Source organism: Chamaea fasciata, unplaced genomic scaffold (genome assembly GCF_029207755.1).
Source record: "Chamaea fasciata isolate MVZ Bird 193981 ecotype frontalis unplaced genomic scaffold, bChaFas1.0.hap1 SCAF_2, whole genome shotgun sequence".
Classification (NCBI taxonomy): domain Eukaryota; kingdom Metazoa; phylum Chordata; class Aves; order Passeriformes; family Sylviidae; genus Chamaea; species Chamaea fasciata.
The window spans coordinates 89,089,224-89,111,703 of NW_027094087.1; the positions used below are offsets into that span (position 1 = coordinate 89,089,224).

Consider the following 22,480-nt stretch of genomic DNA (forward strand, 5'->3'; position numbering starts at 1 on the left):
TTAGAAATGCAGAATGAAGACATGCTAATGAGAGCACAGTTACTGCGACATTACTCACCAGTCTCACAGTCTGCAGAGTTCTCAGTACACAGATAAAAACTTACAAATTCTCTGAGGAATTGCAAGGGGCTTGGTATTTTCACGTTACCTTCAAGGTGAAATACTGAATACAAATTCTCTGACAAAATGTTTTCTGCTTCAAGTTTCCTAAGTGATGCAGAGAAGCAGTATCTACAGGAATGCAAAGATTGCTCCATATATGTTACCAAGACACTCCCATACCACAGGAATGTACCTGCCAGCCCTTGGCTAACCTATTTAATTACAGATTCATAAGGCAATGTGCTATTTAATCAAAGAAATGCCCAGTACAACTGTGTTCGACCTCTTTCTTTTATTAGTATATTTTATGTTCATATTTTACAATATAATAAGTTATATATACAACATTAAACAAAGTTATTAGAAAGTAAGCTTTGGCAAGACCTACAGAATTCTTTTTTCAATCCCGTACATCTCTTGTATAACAATAAAAATACTGTATACTAAATAAAATAACGTTAAATAGTCTGTGTTCGCATTGGCACCATCAGTTTCAAACCCCTAACTTTTCATGGCCCAATAAACATAAAAAGAAGAAGATTCCTGTATCTTCTTTTTAACAAAAATGTGATGTGTAAATTTAAATAGGACATAAAACATAGGAGGCAGTCCACTGAATAACACTGTAGTTACACACTGGCACAAAAAAAAATGAATCTTGATGCTATTTTTTCCTTTCTTTCCTTTTTTTTTTTTTTTTTTTTTTTTTAATTCTAGTAGCAATAGTAAAACCTGCAAATTCATGGTCTTGAAAATCATGTTGAAGATTGCTGGGGTGTAAGCAGATCTAGTAATCTTATTGAAGCCTGTTGAAATCTGTATGTGTCATTAGTTTCAAGACAGCAAGAATTTCACGCCTAAATTCAGCATCAATCAGCTAGTTTTCAAATAAATGCAGCTTGTTGCATCATTGAAAGAGTTAAAATCTTATCAAATTTGGCATATGCAAGTTAATCAAGAGTGTGTTATGATGTGAAAGAAAGAGGGTGGAAAAAGAATAATGAGAGGGATAGGTTTTATGTTGCAGTACGTACTTCCCGATATACAAATCAAGTGTTGAAACAATAGTAAATATAGATGTTAAAGGGTGATGCTAAATGTTTTGCACAATTATGATAGTATCATAGATAAGATCTAGTTACTAAGTGATGGAATACTGGATGCTAAATTCTGGGTAATAATAAATATTTTTAATAGCATTCTGTTTAGTCGTCCATTTTGGAATTTAAGAACTACTGCTTTGTAATTGACACATCTCTTAATTTAGTGGTTGCACTTGATGAAATGCATCATCACTATTTTAGCTATAAATTAGGCAAAGAGGTTTGGTAACAGACACTGACCTGTGGTCTGAATGAGTTTTAGATAAATTTTAACAGTGAAAACCAGACATAAATTAAGAGAAAACCAAATTAGGTCAATTTTTGTACTTCTCAAACTAACAATAATGCATTACCTTCCAGATGAGTTTAATGACACTGGTGGATTGTGTGCTCGTGATCTAGGCTTATGAGAGTATAGCATTAAAAACACTTTTTCCTCTGGATTTCAAGTGTCTCTAAAGAAATCTACACTTTTTTTCTCTTTGTGTCACATGTGCATCACTGTTGTCTGGAATTCCTCTGGTTGGAATATAATTTGATATATAGATGTCACTACTGGAAAAGTATATTTTTAATGGTAGTGGACAATCTGGTTTTGATTTTCCTTTTTTCTTAACAGTAAAGAAAAGAAGATTTTGCTCTCAACTTGCAAGGAGTAACCACCCACTTTTACTGCCCACTTGCTAACCAGCTTGTCCTCAGTAAGTCAGCAGTTTGAATTTATAATTTCTGAAATGTCAGTATGGACCAAGGGTGCATTTATGTGCATTTATGTAGATTGTTTTAAAGCACTTCAAGCTGGAAGTTATGTTGACTCTTTTTCCATGTAGCATAGTTAGTCAGTCTGAGGACTGTGCATATACACCTGTGCACATAATGCACATACTCCAAGATTCAACAAACCCATAATAAGTGTAGAAAATGAAACTGGTTGGAGCAGATAGAAATGAACGTGCCAAATGTGTATTAATTGATACTGTAGCTGTGGTACTGCTTCTGACTGTAACTGTTAAACCACTGAGCCATTGAATGAAGCCCCAAGAGACATGAATATTTTCAGAGAGCTATTCAATGCCTTTCCTGAAGGCTGGGCAGGAAGGGTGACAGAAGGGTTATTTGCCCTTCTACTCATACACAGACTGCAAAATGGATGCTTGTGTTTCCACTTATTAACAGTAAATTTTTAACACAATCATTTTGTTTAATGACATGTTTCATGCCAAGCTTCTTGGGAAATTTCTGTTCTTGTTTTGGTAGATGTGTTACTTCACTTTTAGAAGTCAAAGAGCTTCCCACTGGTTATTGTGAGCAATTATGTAGAAGAAGCATCAATCATCTTTAGTCCAAAGTCTTTGATGCAGTGCTTACTGGAATCACACTTCTGATGTGGAAGTGCAGGCCCCAGGCAGGCATGTCAGGATGTCCCTGCTGGTTCAGGAGCCGGCATTGCTTGTGCCCACTCCAGAATGTCTGCACACAAGGATTCGACGGCATCCAATCGCTCAATTTGCACCAGTTTAGTGAGCAGTTCTGGGATGCTGTAGCCGGCCGTGCTGATGCGGTCAAACAGCTGCATGCCGTCTGTCATCCCGCCGATCTCATCCCTCTTCAGCCCAAAGCTCTCGGCCAGGTGGCGCCACGTCTTCACTATGGCTTTCTCTGTGTTGTAGGTCGAGCTGAGCATTCTGCTGGTCTTCTCCAGGCAGTCAAATGGCAGCTCCGTGGGGCTCAGACCTGCAAAGGGAGGGGTGCATTGTCAGGTGACCCTGGGTACAAGTCTTGACATTTATTAAAGTACAACACATTACACTGTTAGCAGTTAATACAGCTGAAATCTTTAAGTGATAGTTCATGATATATGTCTAGGTTCAAAGTTACTACTGCATATTACCAAATGAATTCTTCGTAATGACATTAGGATATCATAATTGGGGTAAAAAAGTTGCCTGGAAAAGAAGTAATAGATGGGTTGTATGAATTCCCATGGCTCTGCCCTTTTCTTCAACAATTTACTAGCTGTTAGAAAAAGTATATTGCAACTGTGTCCTCAGTGAGCAGCCCCATTAATACACCTCTGCACGTCAGGCTCAGTATTTAAGCTCCAGAGACAGCTTTGACCCTTCCCTTAGACTCACCAGCAGCTGTTGAAACATATCTGTAATTGAAAGTTGCCCTTGTAGGAAAGTGAGAAGTGAGGTGGAGCAATGATGCCAGATGCAAGCATAAAAAGTCCCTGCAAGTGCTTAACTGTCATTACTGTAGTGAATCTCTAGAGAGGATTTAACATTCATCCTGTGGGGAAAAGGCTGCTTTCTCCTGGATATATTTTCTGTGTATTTGGGTTCAGAAAACAGAGGAGAGAACCAGCTATGGCATCTTTCCTAAACCAGACTTTTGCTTCTTTAGTTTTCCTGCTTCTTACGCATTAGGAATAATTTGATGGGAGGCAGAGCTCCCTGAATTACAGAATACTCACACACGTGCACACAAAGTGTGTGTGTATGTGGTGGGAAGTAAATGCAGTCACATCTACTGTTCTATAGGGAATTTAATTCGTATCTCCTGCTAAAACAGTTCAGGTAGTCAAGTGCTAAATAGGGTCAAAACACAGCCTGGAAACTCCACATTTTGTTGTGAGATGTGGGACAGAATTTAGAGAAACAGAGAAGGTTGAGAATTGTGTTTTACCCTCAATCCTGACCCTCCCCAAATCACACTTTCATATTTGGAACTATTTTTTTCTGTTATCTAAAGAAATAAGACCAACAGGCTTCCTCTAGATGGGGAATACAAAACTGCTTCTCTGCATCTTGGTCTGTTTGTGTGTCCCAACAGAGCCACCACAACTCTTCCTGTTCTCCACAGGAAGGAAGCCCACGCACGTGCCCGGAGAGAAGCCATGGGCTGCTCCAGCCCAAGCCCAGCCCGGACAGTGCTGTGGTCAGGGCACCATAGGGTTCTTGACAAGTGAATACAAATCTGCCTACAGAGTGTCTTCTCTGGTTTGGGACTATTTTCCACTGATAGCCAGAGGCCTTTCTTACTTTACAGCAAATGCTTGTGATCTAATTTCATGTTTTAACATAGATGCAAATTGTACACTCACCTTCTGCAACGTCACACACGTTAGCATACACGTCAAGTATCTTTTTCCTTCGACTTTGAATCTAAGTGAGAAGAGAAATTTTATTTCATTAATTTTTCAGTTACAAGATTAAACAATTAGCAGACAGCAGTGGAAAGTCTGTGGGGCGTCTCCATTTCATGGGGTTATCGCACAGTGTCCTAAAGGGTCCCTTTCAAAGACTCAAAGAAATTGGCACAGCAATTATTCCATGAAGCATAAACATATTTCTGATTTCACTTGCCACTTCTAGAGATCTTTCATTTCAACTTCTAGACTTTTTTTGAGAGCAAGTACTTTTCTGCCCCAAGCATTTATTTTATTTCTCTTTCAGACTGAGGCAAACTCTTGAGAAGGAGGACAAATCTGATACCATATATGCAACAATTTATGTAGGGATGTCTAGGTAAACCAGGTCAGGACTGGATGCAGGAAATTAATTCAGACCGAAAATGCCTTTTTCCAGTAATCTAAGAGGACTGTAGAGGAGGGGCTCTTCCTTTCTGTATCTTGACGAAGACCTGCTTAGTGCATTACTAATTAAGTGAAATATTTTACAGATAGATTAAAAAAAAAAAAAAGTCAGTGAAGTTTTGGAGAGGAAAAATCTGAGGTCCAGGGGGATATAGTAATTTTTGACAAGAAAGAAACAAGACTGAAAACCTGACATTTTTCAAGCTAAAAATGGACACTCTTCTATAGTTTCATTTAGGGAAATATTCTCAAGTTATGGCTTTGGATTCAATGTGGAGTGAAAACAAATGTCAAAATGTCATGAGCTCTCAGGGACTAAAATTTTCTTCCCTCTCATTAGGACTGAGCTTTCTGAAAAGCTGTCTTTTTGACAGCACTCTAGCATTATCTCCACAAATTTGTCCCTTTCACTGCAAACGAGGCTTGAATAAAAGCTCTACTTTCAGTACTTTGTTTTGTAGAAAGATTTTCCTCATTTTATTTGGGCTGTAAAGGGCAAGGTGCATCAATGGCGTGGATTAATGGGCTTGCAGCTGGAGAGCACAGAGTGGCTGCTCCACCTGAAGCGTGTCTGGCGGGTGCAGGGCAAGTGCATTGTACTGCTGGGCAAAGCAATGCAGGAGCTGAGGGATGTTCACATCTTCCTCAGAAAATTTACATGTGCTTCGTTGGTCACGGTGCTATTCTAGGCTTGGATTGTCTGTTTTAGAACCTTGAAAACAGGAACTTTTCTTTTAATGGGGTTTATTAAAACTCCTCCTAAGAAAACTATCGGATGCTTATTTTCATTCTCCTCTCACTTTTAGGGTAAGGAAGCACGTTAAGTAATTCCATGAAGAATTATGCAAGAACCCCTTTTAGCAGAGCCAGAAGATGGGGGATTTTTAAACTTTAAGCTGGAAGCAGAAAGGAAATGTTCAGCCTGATGATCCTCTGTGTGGTGGCTCATTGCAAATGGGTTTTGTTACACCTAGGAAGAAGACTTGGTTAATAGCGAGCCTCTAATTTTCTTTATCCTTGTCCAACTGCTCTGAATACTCTTTCCTGTGCTAGTAATGCTATTTAATTCCCAATCTGAATAAAATTACTGCTTTTCTAACTTCTGGCAACTGGCTTAATTGTGACAGCCTATGGAGCAGAGAATCTTGATGCAATCTACACTTTCATTGAAAGGTCTGTCTTCAGCCTTGTCAGCAGTCTTTAGTCCATGAGCACGTGTGTTAGAACAGGTCTGGAAGAAATAGTTCATGCTTTAGGTGCACTTACAAGCAATCTATCTAAATCACTCTGAAGAATGTATCTATGATATACAGTTTTTCAAAGGTAACCTGCTTCTTACGAAATATTCTGATTTCATGACTACCCAAGGTGTATTATCCTATTTCAAGCTTACAGAAGTATCATAAAGTTGAATATTTAGAGAGACCTCAAAAACCTGAACTTTAAAATGTGAGCATTGGAATAGTAAGTTATTTTTCAATGGTCATAAATGTCTACAACTACAAAACCATTTAACATGTTGAGATTTTGTGTGTCTGATCCCAGCTGAAAAGTGTTGTGTTTTAGAGATTTTGAGCTGACCCTCTCAACAATTTTAAACATGAAAAGATGCATTTTCAAATCTGTTTCTTCTTAAACAATCTCTGATGTTTGATACTAAAGATGTGATTTGGACCTAGCTATAGCCATTTTAAAATAAATTTGAAATACTAAAAAAATCTGAGCACACACCTTCTTTTTAAGGGTAATTTGATGTCAACACAAACTGAAAGGTTGTGTGGGTGAGGTGTGGCCTTAACTGTGCTTAAAAATACTCCAAGTGAGATAAAAAGCCCTGAGCAGAACATGCTCAGCAGGAAGAAGCAAAGGCCTTCCACAGCAAAACAGTGGATTACAGTGTCCTTCAGAGCACAGGAATGACCTTCAAACCTTGTCTGTGTTTTTCGAAATTCCACACAGAAACCAAGCACAACACCGGATATTATTGAGAAATCTGTGCCATGGAAATTCCAATGCAGCTGGGTCAAGGTACTCAGATTTTCTGCTGTCAGCCAAATCCAGCCTGCTTCATTATTTTACTGTCTTAGCATTAGCTATGACAGGGGATTGCTGTTTTTCTTTCTTGAAACTGTAATGTATAATAATCCAAAAAGCAAATTAATTGTAGAAAATTTCTTGTAGAAAATTTGATTTTTATCCCTGAACACTATGCATATGCATAGATGTCATTATGCAAAGGAGATTCTATAACAAATTTGTCTGGAGAAGCTCTTGCAAATCAATCTGATCTACCCTACAAATGCATTTTGGGGGGTTGATACTTTATATGCTTTTTTCTTTTAAAAAAATGGAAAAATGCTCTAAATTTTTAAATCTCAAGGTAGCCTTACCCCAGTTGATTTATTGCTTGTAGAAGATTTCTCTCTGGCCAAATGCACTAAAGATAACAAGCATCTCTCTGGAGTCCCTTGCTTGTCAACTGCAGCTTCTTCATCACTATCCATACTCCGGCTTAAAAGTCGTTCATTCTCAGAAGATGCATCATTTTCACTGTAAAATGAAGGATGTGGTTATCTTAGTGAAGCCTCTCATGGGTTGACTTCTGTCATTTTCTTTTTGCTATCTGAGAGTAATGGAATAAAAATGTTCTCCATTTTTTAAAATGCCTTTCCTCTGACACCCTGTGAATGTAACAGCCTTCACCAGCCCAGCATGTATGTGCAACGCCCACCAAGACACACAGTCACAGGTAGCTGCAAGAATCCTTTTATAGAGAGATTTTCCAGCTGAGGACAATGTTTAGCCCACCCTAGTCATGTTACCCAGGCAGGTCTGGCTGCTGGGCAGAGACAAGATGAGGAAAACTACCACTCCATGCCATCCAGAGGATGCTAGGGACAAAGGGTTTCCTTAAGGCCTGTGGCAGATATTTTACTCTTCCTGCCTAGAAGGGAAGGGGAATCTCAGTAAGGCCATGTGAGTGAGAGCTGCACTCAGGTCTGAGAAATTAACCTCTGAAAAGAGGAGATGGAGTCCCAAGATCTGATGAATTGGTCACAGAGGGAACGAGGAGGACACAGGTGTCTCTTCACAATGTCTGTTATCATCTCTTAGAAACCAGAGGGGAGAAAGCCTATTAAGGCTGATCTTTGCCCTGCTGCAGCAACTTCCCAGCATACCCATCAAATTTGTGTTCCACTGTACCAGGAAGAATGATGACCACATGCCTCCCCCACTTCAGTGAAACTGGAAATATATTTATCTTTTACCCACCTTTTGACAGCCTTAGCTGGAGTTGCTGTAAGTTTTTCAAACTCTTCTTTCTCAGAGAATATCACAACATTATCTGTAGAACAACAATTAGAGAAGTTTAAATTGGCAAAAAGTTTCCAAACCAGTGCTTTGTGTCAGGAGCTAGTTCTGCTGGCAACCTTACTGACAAAATAAATCTCTCTGCTATATTTTTAATTGCTATCAGAGGATTAAGTGACATTCTGGAAGTACAAAAATCTAGTATGGACAATTCTTTAGTAAACTGGTGAGGGTTTTATACACTCCAAAGGAGAAACTGCAATTAAGAGAAAAGTATTAAGAATATTTAAGCCCAATGTTGTCTTGGATAGAAAAAGCAAAACTATAACAACTTGTACCTTGCACTTCTTTCTTCTCTTCTTGTGTGTTGGCCTGCGCTTCGACGTTTTTTACAGAGTGGCTCTTGCAACAGGCTAAAATATACAAATATAACACTACTTATTCTCAGAAGCTTTCTAGAAATAGCATTTGCAACTAATTTTTTACCTGCTGAACAATTACCTTGAGCAGATGGCTTTGTTTTTACAATGTAAAACATGATGATGAGGACAATGGCAATAGCCATTATGAAGATAGTAGACATAGCAATTATAAGAGCTGTAGCCAGATGTCCTTGTCCTGAAAGATCTGCTGGAATTAAAAAAAAAATAAATGAAGGAGCAATTCTTAGGATCAGAGAATAGTTAACAGTTTGCAGTCTGCTCTACACATAGTAATCCTTTAGTTGATCTGAGTCTTGGTTACTTGTTAAGCATTGAAAAACTTAGTGTTGCATCTCAAAGGCAAGTTAATTAAAATTTTCTCAAAATTTTGATTTTTAGGCACAAACCAGTTAGTAGTATTCATTAAGAATATTTGATGGTATGATCCATCAGACACAAAGATGTAGGAAATTGTATTTTAATATGGGAAGCTGTACATATGCAAGAGTAGAAGCTTTTGTGGCACTGCATTCTGGGAATCAGCATTGAAAAGACAAAAACCAGTAAATATACAAAGGTAAGAAGAGCTAAAATGACTGTTGATTACTGTGGCTGCCTCAAAAGCTCTAAGTTCAAAGGAGGATACAATGCACACACAGAATAATGGATGTTTTTCTAACAGATACTTAAAAAGCAGCATGGCTAGAAGGTGAATTTAAAATAAGCTACGTGAAAAGATATTCAGAAAGAAAACTTGGATGTGAAAGGCTAGAATTGAAAAGGCATGAAAGGATGCAGAAAATTATAGATATGCTAAAAGGCATGAAAGCTTTAATTTCTCTGAAAACCTGATCCTAACAGTCATGTTTTCAGACAATACCAAGAACAGCATTGTCAGTACCTCATTAACTGCACCTTTCCTGATTTGTCTTCTCAGGTTCAAAAATTTTAAAAGCCAGATGATCGTGCTGGAGAACTGTTTATGTTAGTTCAATAAGAGACTGACCATATTTGTGCATGAAGTTATTTTCACCATTCTAAGCTATGCTTTGCTGAGGCAGAGTGCTATTTCTGTAAAGCTACAAATAATGAGCTAAATTTATTGCTGGCATCACTGGGTGCAGTTCAAATCCTCTTTATGTTCAGCTGACAAACAGCGGTGTTGATTAAGTGAGAAAAAAAAATGAAATCTGAATTATTTCTAATAGCAGTTTTAGAAATCTGGAAATAGTGACAGATAGTAAAAATAGCAACAGATATTTTCAGTTTGGTTGCACTGTGTTGATGCCCTTTCCAAAACAAAGAGCTGCTAAATTAACCCTGTGAGTGCTTTCTTACCTTTGTGAGCATGCTGGTAAGGTGAGAAAGTGCTTGTGCCAGAGGTGCTTGGGAAGATGGCTGAAATGCCAGAGTTAGTGCCTGCACCTGCAATATAAGAAAAAATGCCATAAAATTCCGTGGTTACTTTGTTGAGTCAAAGGAATAGGTTGGTTCAAGGAAAGAGAGCCTTTACTTGTCTTGATTGCGTTCCCATTTATTAGCAAAGGACCCAAGAACTACTTGCTCTTTGAAATGTCTCTAATCCCAAAATGCGTTACTGATACACTGAAAGTTGGGTTACAGACCATGTTTTTGGACACTGTCCAGAGGGGGTGAAAGTCAAACTCCTGAACAGATATGAACTCAGAAGAAAAATATACATAGATTCTCATGTTATGGATCTGTCCTAGGTAGCAGAAAGTTTCCCAGCATCCAGCTGATTACTCAAACCATTTACAACCCACTCCAGTATTTGCAACTGCAGACTGAGACTTAGCTGGTAGGTTCATCAAACTAGTGCATCTCATAAGCAACCTTCACTAGCAGCATCAGCGTGAAGCTGTGATGGTATGCAAAACCTCATGACTTCCCAGGAAAACCTAGGGAAGGTGACAAATAATGGTGTTGATTGCTTTTCTGTTCCATGGAACTGTACTATCATAAAATGGAATTTTAGAATTTCCTGCAATGTAACTGGGCAGTATGTTTCTTGTGATTTCCTGTCAGTCCAAATCTATATTCTGGGGAAAGTGAACATTCACTGAAAAATTAAATGAAGAAGTTACAGGAAATCTTCATCCTGTCAGAGGGATGAGATTGTCCAATAGGTGTTTCCAGGTCTAAATTCTACAGTCAAGGTTAAAGTTGGTGGCATGTACAGCATTTACAAAGCATTAAACCAAGTCATAAAATAACATATTTTGACAATAGCAAACAATAGTGCATTTTATTTGGAATAAAGCTGTTCATGGGAATGCTTTTATATAGAAGGGTGTTTGTATAGTACTCCAAAACAGAACAAAAATATTAGGGTTGGGAATAAACATTATCTTCCTTCTCAAATGAACTCAAATGCCATTGGTAATAGTGTAATGCAAACAGCTACTACCAATGGACACTGAAAATCATTTTCTGTCTTGGAGGAGTTATGAAGTTCCTCCTGCTTTGTATTAGCTGTCTGTGGAAAAAGTCCAGCGATAATTAAACTCAGCAGACCTAAAGGCAAAAAGCTGCCCCAGTCATCTGGTAGGGTGTGCACAGCACATGGCTCCACAAGCTGGTTTGGTAACCAGAGTAGATGAGAGCTCACTGTGCCCTTCTTTTGACAAAGTAAATATTCAAAGAAATCAAATCACCAGGTAAACTTGATAAGAAATCAAGAGGTCTGGAATGGTCTGAGAAATGTTCTAGGGTTAAGAACAAAGCAGTATGCACTTTCTTCAAATGAAGAGAAATGGGTTTTTTTAAAGGAAAAAAAAACTTATCTAAAATAAAATGTCTGCATGTTATGAATGAGCAATGTACACCTAAAGAGGCCACAAAGTATGAGTTACAGATGTTTTCAAAAGAAATTTTTCTTTAAAAATCATAAAACTTCTTTCAAACATCATTTGTTGAAAGGAAATGGATTAACTCATTTTTTTCAAACAGAATATGGTATTTTTTCAAACAGAATAAGGGTTTTCATAAGGTTTTAAATATACTAATTTATTAATTCAGATGCATTTCATATTTTGTAAATTAAGGCTAAATTACATAATTCTTGCCTCTGGTCCTTTCTCTGTGACAGATTTCCTTCTACGAAGAATTAGTTCTAAGCTCCAGAAACTGCAATGCACTAAGACTATCTAGGGATCAGTAAATGAAGCTGTCATCTGCATGTAGTGGACATTAAAGACAGGTAATTTGTAAAGTTTTCAGCAATTCTTCACAAAACTGAAGTGAATCATCCTTGGTCATGACCTCTGTGTTTACTCATCATGGCTGGACAACAGAGGAAATTTAGCAAATGGCCAGTGCTGTAGCCTGATACTTTCCTTCATGTTCATGCACAGCCACCAGGCTTACGCCTATTCTTGCAGCCCCCCTGGCGAATCCAATTACAGCCAATTGGAATTCTGCACGGTCCTTGCAAGCTGCAACAAGTCAACAATATTTTCTCTGACACTGCCTCTCAGTGAACGCAGGCAAGCTGTGCTGCTTTGTCTGCCTGGTGTTTAGCTAACAAGCTTCAGCTCATCTCCATAAGTGAGTTTTAGCAAACTTGCCTCTCTTTTCCTGCATTTGAAGCATAAAGTCATTGAAGTATTTCTGCCTAATAATCTTTCAGCCTCTTGCTATTGTTAACTTTGTGTTTTTTACCCATCTGTGAAAAGAAGTAGAGCCTCTCGAAGCGGGAAGTCAGGCAGCAGCAAGTAGCACGGGAAGGGTAAGGAGGAAGGTCACTACTCTTCATTCAGCAGCATCATCACACTTCAGCCAGCTCCACCCCACATCAGGGCAGGGTGTGCTGCCCACATCAGGCACACACGTGGACAACACAACCCCCTCTCCTGTGCACACCAGAGAGAGCCTCCAGCCCCAGAGCCCACGTGCAGAATGTCCATTGCATGGGCACGGAGCCACCTTGTTTGCTCTGTAGTGCTGGCATGGCAAAATCAAGGCTAGCCCTAGAATGTTGTGGCCTTGTACATGTACCTGGGTGGCAGTTACTCATTACACGTATTTTAAGTCTATTGTCAAATGTAATAATTTGGCACATCCATTATAAGCCAAGATTTCTCTTCAGATGTGGCTTAGAAGAAAGTGCCAATTCATGCACCTGCACTACAAGAGGAACCAAACTGCCACCTTCTGTGGAATTTCAGTTAATTTCCCTTTCGTATGAGCAAAAAGAAACAACTCATAGCTGCTGCTTCGTGTGCACATCCAGTTTTGCATCCCAATCACATTATTAATTCTGCTTCCAATATAGATGACACATAATCTATAAAGACTCAGATATAGCTTGGGCAGAGACATCCTAAGGTGTTATAGCACACCATATGGAAACAACTCTATTTTTTAAATAAGGACCGATGGCTCTAATATAGCTGTGCAAAAGCGTGGTTTATGTACCTAGACACCTCTGTGTAATACTGCAGGAATGTGATAAAGAAATTAGAAAAGAATTTTATCACTCATGGTTGGTCAACTTTTGCATTATGAATGTTTTTATTTTAAAAAAAGCGATTTAGTAGTTACTTTCTTGTAGTCTAAAGAGAATTTCAATTAAAAAAATTCTCCATACCTTTTGTTTAAAAGAACAATTGAATCTGTATTCACTTTTGAATATTTGGGGATTTCAACTCAAAAGATAGCTTAAACTTAAATTACCACGCAGCTGCCTTTTGTTCTTTCAGGAAACAAATCCTGGGCAATAAAATACTTTTTTGTTGTTTCAATGAACCTTTCTGCTTTATGTAACAGACTATTCCAGTTGTTCTTGTACCTTGAGACAGAACTTACAATACAAAGTGATGAACAAAACTACCAGATTCGTGTGAGGAGGAGGGGGAGGGCACATGGAGGTTTCACCACCATGCCCCCTTGCAAGTGTTTGTGAGTGAATAAAATCTGGTGCAGTAGGAGACCATATGTGCCCTTGACATATGTTGCTGTGGGGATCAGCTTACTGGTCCATTCAAAGGACTGCTGCTCACAACTAGCAACAGATATTTTTTGAGTCTATTTAATACTTAATGACATGTTATAAAAATCCCCAAAGTCTGTACACAACAGACAATCAGAGTGATCATAAAATAAGACACATTTTTTAAAAACTGGAGTCTATATGTGTATCTATTTCTCGCTTGAGTGCAGCTTGCTTTCTCCTGATGCATCCCTCCTCTCCCAGGCATAGTCCAGCTATGAATGGCACAGATGAGCTGTGAGTGCCATCCCTGAGACTCTTTTATGGGCTGAAGTGGGATAAAGCACACATGCAAATAAATGACTACAAGCCTGAAACACGAGATGAGAAATAAATGATACTGAGTTGAAATTCAATAAAAATAGACAGTTTAGGTCTGACAAAGTTAAAACTGGATTTTAACTAAACCTAGTCATAAATAAAGACCTAGATATGTAGAAATCAGGGGTCAGAACTTTTAAATAATCTAAATCTGTATTCAGGTACTTACATGAAAGGTTTACTTTCAAACTTAGGGAAACAACACTTCAAATGGAATGCCTGTGCACTTGGAAAGTCATGGAAGCTAAAGCAGCTGTCAAAGCCAACCTGCTTTCTGAGGTGCCTAAATATGACTTCAGTAACCAAACATAAACCAACCCTGAAAATATCATAAATCAATGATAACCGAACATATCCCAGGCAATGGAGGATTGCCTGAGTGTTCTTTATTTTACAGAATACTATAAGTTATTCTGATATTTTCTGGAATCACAGGTAGATACTTCAGTTAGTGTAGGTAGCTATTACACCAGGAAGAGCATGAAGTAAATCAATTCCTGAGAATTAAACTTTGGAAAATGATGATAGGATAGTTCCCCCCGAGTTTTGTTTTCAGTCTGGCCAATCCTTCTGTAAGTAACTACATCAGATAAAAGGATTTTTTTTTTTTTTTTTTTTTGCTGCTGTGCTTTCCTATAATGCCTATAACTATTTATTTCTCTCTCCTTTTATTTTTCCAGGGCAGGGAAGTGATGATGTTTATAGGCCACATGGCCTTAGTCTGACAATTTATTTGCATCAGTTGAAGTTTTGTTTAGGACTCACTGGGAACCATAATCATTGCACAGCACTGGAAAGTCATAGACAAACGCTCCATGAACTCAGCCTCTGTCCAGGAATTCAGTGTTATCACCCCTTTCTCTGTGCAACATGAAGGAGATAATTGCTATTTAAACTTTGTTGTCATGACTTTAGAGCATCATAAGGAAGAGAACAGACCTGCCTGGAGATGGTCTCCCATTTCCCCGGTGTCTTGGTGGCCAGTCTGTTGGAATAGTGGTACAAGGCTGCAGGTCTGCAGGTTTTTCAGCTCCTGAGCCCAGTCAGAGCAATCCTGCAGAGACCTGCAGTCTCCCACAGGTGGGTGGTGCTCACTGTGGGAGCTGCAGCTCCAGCACCAGTGAAAACATCAAAGTCATTGAAGTGGTTTTATAGGGAAGAATTGCACCAGGACCACATAACCTCCTGAGGGATACCCGTCATGGGTTTTGTAGGCAATACCTGAGCTCAGCTTTCCCTGCAGCTGAAGACAGCAAAGCCCACATTTTCTTCACAGATCCCTCCCCTTGAAGGCTGATGGCTCAAGCTGGCCAATTTTATCCTAAGGTTAGGTTCCTTTCCTAATATGGAAAAATCTTTAGGGGAGGAGGATCAGGCCATACCACCAGTGAATAATAAAGCACGGCCTTCAACATTTCTCGCAGTACATATGTGAAGAGGAAATGGGTGTTCAGAGATCAAACAACTCAAAAAACAAAAAGAAAAAAAAGTTTGTTACTTCCAGATAACAAGCCTATTCGTTTTATAGGCATAATTTGAAACAGAAGGAAAAAAGGTCCTGATGTTGATTGTATTACAAAAGGGTAAATCTGGCTAGGAATGGAAATTAGTGATATTACAAAAATAGAAAGTTAAAATAAAAATCTCTGAAATAATTATTTTAACTAATACAGTGGCTTTGTTTAAGTTTGTTTGTGTTAAGCCCTTCAGTCAAGGAGGCCAAGTTCTGAATCTTCAGTACAGGGGCTTGGATGTGCCCCCCTGATCACACCTCGTCACAGAAAACCATCAATTGTTAGTCAATTGCTTCATCTCATCTGTTTAGTTCTTTTTGAAGTTCTAATGATACAATAATAAAAATGATCATTTCTATTTCTAGATGTCATTTGCTCTCTGGTATTTAAAAAATAGCCTGACCACATAATTTTTCTTTTATCACTATTTTTCTTCATTTAAAAAAAAAATTTCCCAAGCTACCACTGGCAGATGTGAGCCCTAAAATCTTTCACAGATTGGTTATTGTATCTGTTTTCATATCTAAATCCACCAAAAAATGAAATAAAATAACATGAAGTATTGTATGCACATACACACTTATGAATGTATACAGTAGATTAAAAAGAAAACCCGCAATCGGTTGCTGAAGTTCTCTGGACCAATAATCTGTGAGTAGAAAAGGATTTGCATATTTGATGGAAATGTGTAAATTCAGCTTCAAAGTAAGTGTTCCTAAAGTTATTGTAGCATGGTTCGATTTTGTTTTTCTCCAACATTTTTGAATTGGAGTGGCAAATATCAAAGTTTGAAGAGAAAGAGAGAGTTAATATACATAAAATAATTGAGAGTTTCAGCTGCTAAAAGACAATCTCTTCCAGCAGTAACTGTACCTCTCTGCCAGAGAAACGCCATATATGGCTAAATCTTCTGTCTTTTGCATATACTTTTACACTAGATAAAAGAAAAAGAAAACAAAAACACCCTACATAGTCAGAGGCCCGAAGCGACTCCAATTCTAGAGGTGTTGACGCAAAATTCAGCACCAATAACTGTGGGAAGCCACATCTTAGAGTGGTTTGGTGTTCATTACCTTAATAGTATGATTTACATGGAAAACCTGCCTCCCCTCCCTTTTGCAGTGCTGTTATTTATCGTAGAGCTATCAGATCCCCATTTAGTGCCGCAAGGGGCATTGACGGCTCATGATCTGCCTCAAGCACAGCTGAAGTTCTCATACCTTTGGCTTTTCGCGTTGGGCTCCTCTGTGCTCAGCACAGAAGCTCCTGCACAGGAGACTTGAGAGAGCTGCATATTGAGATCAGAAATCTTCCATAGCTGTTTCACAGTGCACAGGACAGGGCAAACTGTAGTCTTTATGGTGATATTCACCTTTTTCACAATAAGAAAAAGCTTTCCTGCTACGTAACACACATTGTTATGCTCATGCATGCAGAGCCCTTTCCCCCCTGTGTGTCCACTGTCCATAAGCTGCCACTGAAGCCTGTTATTCCTCCCAGGCTGCAGAACTTTGCTCCCATCCTTCAGACCAGTGACATTTTCAGCACCATAAACTAGTGACATGTTTGCCTCAATTAAACCTCTGGCCTCTGTAAATGATCTCCCTTTCCTCCCCCTCTTTTCCTTGCTATTTTGTGCTATTTATGTCTCAAGTCCTTTGAGAAGGTAAAAAAGCCAACAAGGTGACACAAGGCACATCAAGGAATTCCTTTCTCACTTCCACTCCTTTCTACACTATTTCCAGTCCTTTTTTACAATATTTCCAGATGCTGGGTCATGGGGTGTTCATCTCGTGTCCTTGGCCATTTCAAGTTTTATTGACTGCATATGAGCTGAAAGATATTTGCTTACCCTTTGATCAAACCCAAACACTTTTCTGCCAGATGAAATGTGCCATCAGACAAATTCCCTGAGCAAGTTTCCATGCAGGGGCACATAACCCTGGACTTGGCCATCTGTAACACATAGTACAGGCACTTCCCCAGTAAGGAATATTTACAGCTAAGGAGAGCACCACTGTTCTCCCATCCTGTCTCAGCCTGAAACAGGATTTATCTGCCCTCATTTTTCTGTATAGAATTGCAAACTCAGAGATTGTCACCCCGAACTTCCTATTTTTTAAGTAATTTGTCATTCTCATTTCCTTGGAACCTGCTGGGTCACCTTTCTCCAGTGGTGGGCAGGAGAATTTGAAGAACTAGGAGCTCTAGGGGAGAGGCAACGCTGTAGTGTGGGGTTTAGGCTCCTGAATGCTGTTCATTGCTATTCTGAACTCTCATCAAAAGAACAGAAGATTCCTACAGCCACCTGGAGTTTTCATACTGAGTTCTCCATCCTGACAGCCAGTTAATAAGCAGAGGTTGTTCTGCACAAAGAAACAATTCCTACCAAAATGTTGGTATTATCCTTCATGTGACAGAAGCCTTGTCCTCTTGTTAAGGTTATGCGCTCAGAGCGGAGCACTTAGATGAGTTTGGAATTTGCAAACCTTGAAAAATTCCACAGCTGTGCAACACTAACATGTTACCTCTTCTTTGCTCTGACTGGTATAATCTAATGACAGTGAAATGTGTGAAAAAAGATCATCTGCTAATACCAGATTTTACACTGCCTTTCACACTAACAGGGAGCATTTCAAGGGGTTCCTGCAGCAAGGCTGGTTTTCCAGGTGGAGTACAAATTAATGCCTATGAATGGGGGTACTGCTATTCCAAATCGGGCCAGAGATGTAGATATCATAAACCAAATTACTTATTGGTTTGAGGGACTTGGATTTTGAGACACTTTCTTGCTTTTTGAACACTTGTAATCAAATGGTTGGTTTCATGGACTTGATTAAAATGGAAGTATTTTGTCCTTCTAGAACTAATGTTTTCTTTTATCTAGGTACCCAATCAATTTGTTGGTTTATGCACCTGCCTAAGTTTCTCACAAAGATAATACGTATTTATTCTTGTGTTTATCAAGGTAAAAATTGCATGTAGTTGATCAGTTGTGCTGATCATATTGTCCTTATAGAAACGCATTACTTGTTGTATCGGCCAGATATCCTACAAAAGACAAAGATTTATTTTCTTTTAGGTGAGTAATAGCCGTAAGATCTGGTAGTTTCTTCCCAAATCAGTAAGTTATAACATGTCTGATCCTACTAACAACCCATTTCAGCATGTGTTTGAGACAGACCATCTGAGCTGAGGAAGGGATTAATTTCCAGCTATAGGTTAGCAGTATGCATGGTTCTATTCCCACCAATGGGCAGCCAGGTGCATCTGCACCCTCTTACCTTATCCCCTCATGTCCCACCATGACCCTCTGTGCTGGGTGTGGCTGGGGTACAGTCAATTTTTTAAATAGCAGCTAGTATGGGGCTAAGGTTTGGTTTTGTGACCAAAAAGGTGTTGATAATTCAGAGATATTTTCAATATTGCTGAGCAGTGCTTACACAACATCTTTTGTGCCTCTCAGCCCACCCCATCAGTGAGGGGGCTGGGGGTGCACAAGGAGTTGGGAGGGGACACAGCCAGGACAGCTGACCCCTAGTGACCAGAGGGATACCCCACACCACATGGTGCCATGCTCAGTAAATGTGGGGAAGAAGGAGGAAGTGGAGCACGTTGAGAGCGATGGTGTTTGTGGTCCCAAGCCCTCATTAAATGTGATGTAGCTCAGCTTTCCTGGGGATATTTCCTGGATACTGAACTGCCCATGGGAAGTGGAGAATGGATTCCTTGTTCCACACTGCTGGATGTGTGTTGCTTTACCTATTTAACTGCCTATATCTCAACCATTGAGTTATCTCAGTTTTACCCTGCTCTTCCCTGTGTGTGTGTGTGGGGGGGGGGGGGGTAAGTGGCCACTGCCTGGGGCTGGACTGTCAGCTGGGATTAAACCTTGACCTTCCTACCCTTGTGTTTTCATTTATCTCTGCACCTTCTTCCTGTATCTCACATTTGGGTCCTCCCTAGCACCCTTCCCTCACCTCCTAAACAGATGTCTCACCAAACAGATGTTTGTTTGTCTCACCAAAATCGCGCTCACCCTGCCCTTCACCCACTCCCACTGTCTCAGGCAGAAGGGCAATCTCAGGGCTGGGTGGATTTCTGCAGCCAAATGGGATGAGCAGCTGTAGAACAGACCAGTCCCTTGGCATGCAGACAGCTCGGGGAGCTGCCTCCTTCTGGACTGCTACCGCCCACCAGGAGCTCTGTGAGGTGGTGATCATCCCCTGGTGAGCTCCACCAAGCTCTTAAACTGTAGAAAAGGTGGGAGATGTTCATGTGCTATCCTCCTTTAAAGTAACTCCCAGAGCACCAGTGATACACATTTCTGCAGCATCTGAACGAAGCAATTGCTATTTATGTACATAAATAAATGCTCTGGAACTTTCAACCCTTGCTTTCAAATCAAGCAGACAAAATACTGCAATTCCTTTTCATGACAAAGATTTCTAAAAGAACATGGACAGGATTTTTGTTTTAGAGGCATCAGGTTTCGCTGGGGAACTGCTCCTTTTTCTGTTTGTTTGCATTTTTGTTGTTGTTTTGTTTTAAAGATTTTGTCCTGATCTTCACCAGATTCTCTGAGGGGGTGTCAAAGTAATTTGGTCATTCAGAGACAGCCTCACTTTTCCTTTTATTTTTCTCACTTTCTTTGCTCCCTAAAGAAGACAGCAGTTTTCTGGGGGGTTGCCCCTGCAGGACAGTGATGGTGTCAGCTGTCTCTCCTCCCCGTGACATGAGAATGGATATGCCATTGCATGTACACGGCATGCAAATGAACTTCTAGGTATTTCTAGGTACATTCACACATGATTTCTTCAATTAGCAAACAGCAGACCCTTTTGTCAATGAAATCTACAGAACTAATTCTCTTACCAGTGCTGACCACAAGACGTCAATGTCAACCCTTGAATCACTTTGCAGCCAAATGATATGAAAAGGTGTGATGCCCTTTTACTCCTCCAAATTACAGATCTACAAATTGTCCCAAGTTTTCTTCACAGGTGAATGGACTGTGAAGTTCACTCACGTTAAAAAAATACCCAGACATGGGATTTCCTGGACCTACTGGTTAAATCACCCTAATAAGTCCTGCATGGGATATCTTAACAGATAAAAACTGGAGAACAAATGAGCAAGAGATCCTAAAATAAAAGATTCTGTTTTTTTCTCAAATGATATGCATTCCCCCCCTTTGTTGGCAAGGCGTGCTGGAAGCACAAATTTCTCAACTGGAGCTGGGTTTGTTGTTTGAACATAACTATCAACACTGAAAGATTTCACATTGAGCTTCCAGATGATTTCAAGTCAAAACCAGATGAAATGCATGGAAACATCAGAACACTTACATTCCTTGGTGTTGGGAGGCGCCAGCAAGCACGAGTAGCAAACCATCCCATAGATGTTCCGAGGTCTGTTTTCCAGCATGTAGTAACTGCAGTGAAGGGCAAGAAGAGGCAAAACAGTGCAAATTAATATGATATGACTGAACATTGTTCAGCAGCAACCAATTATATGGAGATAAAATCATTTAAAAAAAACTTTTATATGCAATTTGAGGCAAAGATTATTCTTTTTTTTTTTTCCAAATTGCCTAATAGAGACTGTGTTTCTCTTCTTCCTTTCCTCCTAAAATGTAATTAATCAAACATCTAGACATGACAAGAAGTGGTAACATCGCCTAAAACAATATTAGTCTCCCTGCTGAGTTCAAACTGCAGTTTACAGCATGCCCTGAAATAAGATTTTTCAAAATAAGAGAATGCCGTTTTTTGAAGCAGTAATCTTTCAAGCAAGACCACCAGTTGGATACGGCTGGCTAATTTCACTCAAAACACTGTAAGAATAATCTCTGTAATCTTAGAACCAAATCTCAGCCAGATCATAATAAAAAATACAGGAAAACACCACCCTCACAGGGCAAGGCAGATTAGGTTTTACAGGTTTGTTTTGTTATTTCCTTGCTGTATTGTTTATAAATCAGTCCTTGACAGTGGAATTACAGTGTGAAGGAAAGGTTTTCATAATTTGAACTTCTGGGCTGCTAATAAAGTAAGTGTTGAAATAAGGCAATTGGCTACTTAAGAGTTGGAACCACATGCACCCTAATGAGTAACTGCATCAGAATCCTACATATGTTGATGTAACATCATACTGTTGTTGTTACGGATATGTCCTTACAAATCACTTGTAAATCACTACATATTTTAATGATGAGATGAATAAATTCATAATCTATTCTGTGTAGACAGGAACTCAACACTACAAACATTTTATGCAACTGGGGATCTGTTTTCTGCTCTTATATACCTGCCTATGCATGTGAAGTGTGGGCTTTTTCTGGAAAATGTATGCATTGTTAGAAAATCACTGCTGAAACCATCCATCAAAATCAGTTGGTGCATTAATGAATGGCAAATAAGGGATATAATTCCAGGAAACGGAATACACAGAAATGCAAAGGGGAGACAGGGACTGGGGGAAACTCAGAAAGCAGGGGAACTACACATGGTTCCTCGCTTCTTTCTTACTGGTTTTAAAAGATTCACCCTCACTTCTTCCTTCAAATATTTCCTGTGCTCCATGTGCCACTCTACCATTCTCTCAGGAGCAAAACTTCATCTTTCCTCTCTTATGGGGGCCTACATAATTTTAGGTTGTATAACAGTTAATAAATATACAGGAAAATGCTGCCAAACCACAAAATGAAAGAGTGGAAACCCAAAGATACACATAAATTTATGAAGAAAAAATACAGGACAGTTAGAATCCACAGTCTAATAACTGTGCTGGTTTAGGAAAGACAAACAATCCTTCTGACACTTAATTAAATCAAGCTGGTGGAATAATTCTTGATTTTCACCACAATGCAGAATGGTGGAGGACATGTAAAGAAAACTGAAGAGGATGCTCATGGCAGGCAACCATTCACTCACATGAGTAGGAAACTCTGCAGTTGCAAGCATTAGTAACTCACCCCCATGAAGTACTGGTGACAAATTTATGTTTCTGGTTCCTTTCCAATGCATCAGATACTAAAGGTAATGTTGGAAATATGTGATAGCTTTATATCACCACCTATGGAGAAGTGACCCACT

The 22,480-nt window shown here is 39.3% G+C and overlaps 1 protein-coding gene across 6 annotated transcripts in view; it reads right to left on the reverse strand.

Annotated features, from left to right (window-relative positions):
• Positions 1-384: 384 nt before the first annotated feature.
• EDAR (ectodysplasin A receptor) overlaps positions 385-22,480 on the reverse strand; it is a 65,344-nt gene continuing 43,248 nt past the window's right edge. For 5 of the 6 annotated variants that reach the window (XM_066176693.1, XM_066176695.1, XM_066176696.1 and 2 more), the window contains exons 5-12: positions 20,732-20,817; positions 9,876-9,962; positions 8,617-8,745; positions 8,454-8,528; positions 8,077-8,149; positions 7,194-7,353; positions 4,312-4,372; positions 385-2,939 (exon numbers count right to left, since the gene is read on the reverse strand). In XM_066176693.1, the coding sequence (XP_066032790.1) occupies positions 2,620-2,939; positions 4,312-4,372; positions 7,194-7,353; positions 8,077-8,149; positions 8,454-8,528; positions 8,617-8,745; positions 9,876-9,962; positions 20,732-20,817 (991 nt within the window). In that variant the 3' untranslated portion in view covers positions 385-2,619. The remainder of the gene's footprint in view (positions 2,940-4,311; positions 4,373-7,193; positions 7,354-8,076; positions 8,150-8,453; positions 8,529-8,616; positions 8,746-9,875; positions 9,963-20,731; positions 20,818-22,480) is intronic. The other variant, XM_066176694.1, reaches the window with a different exon arrangement.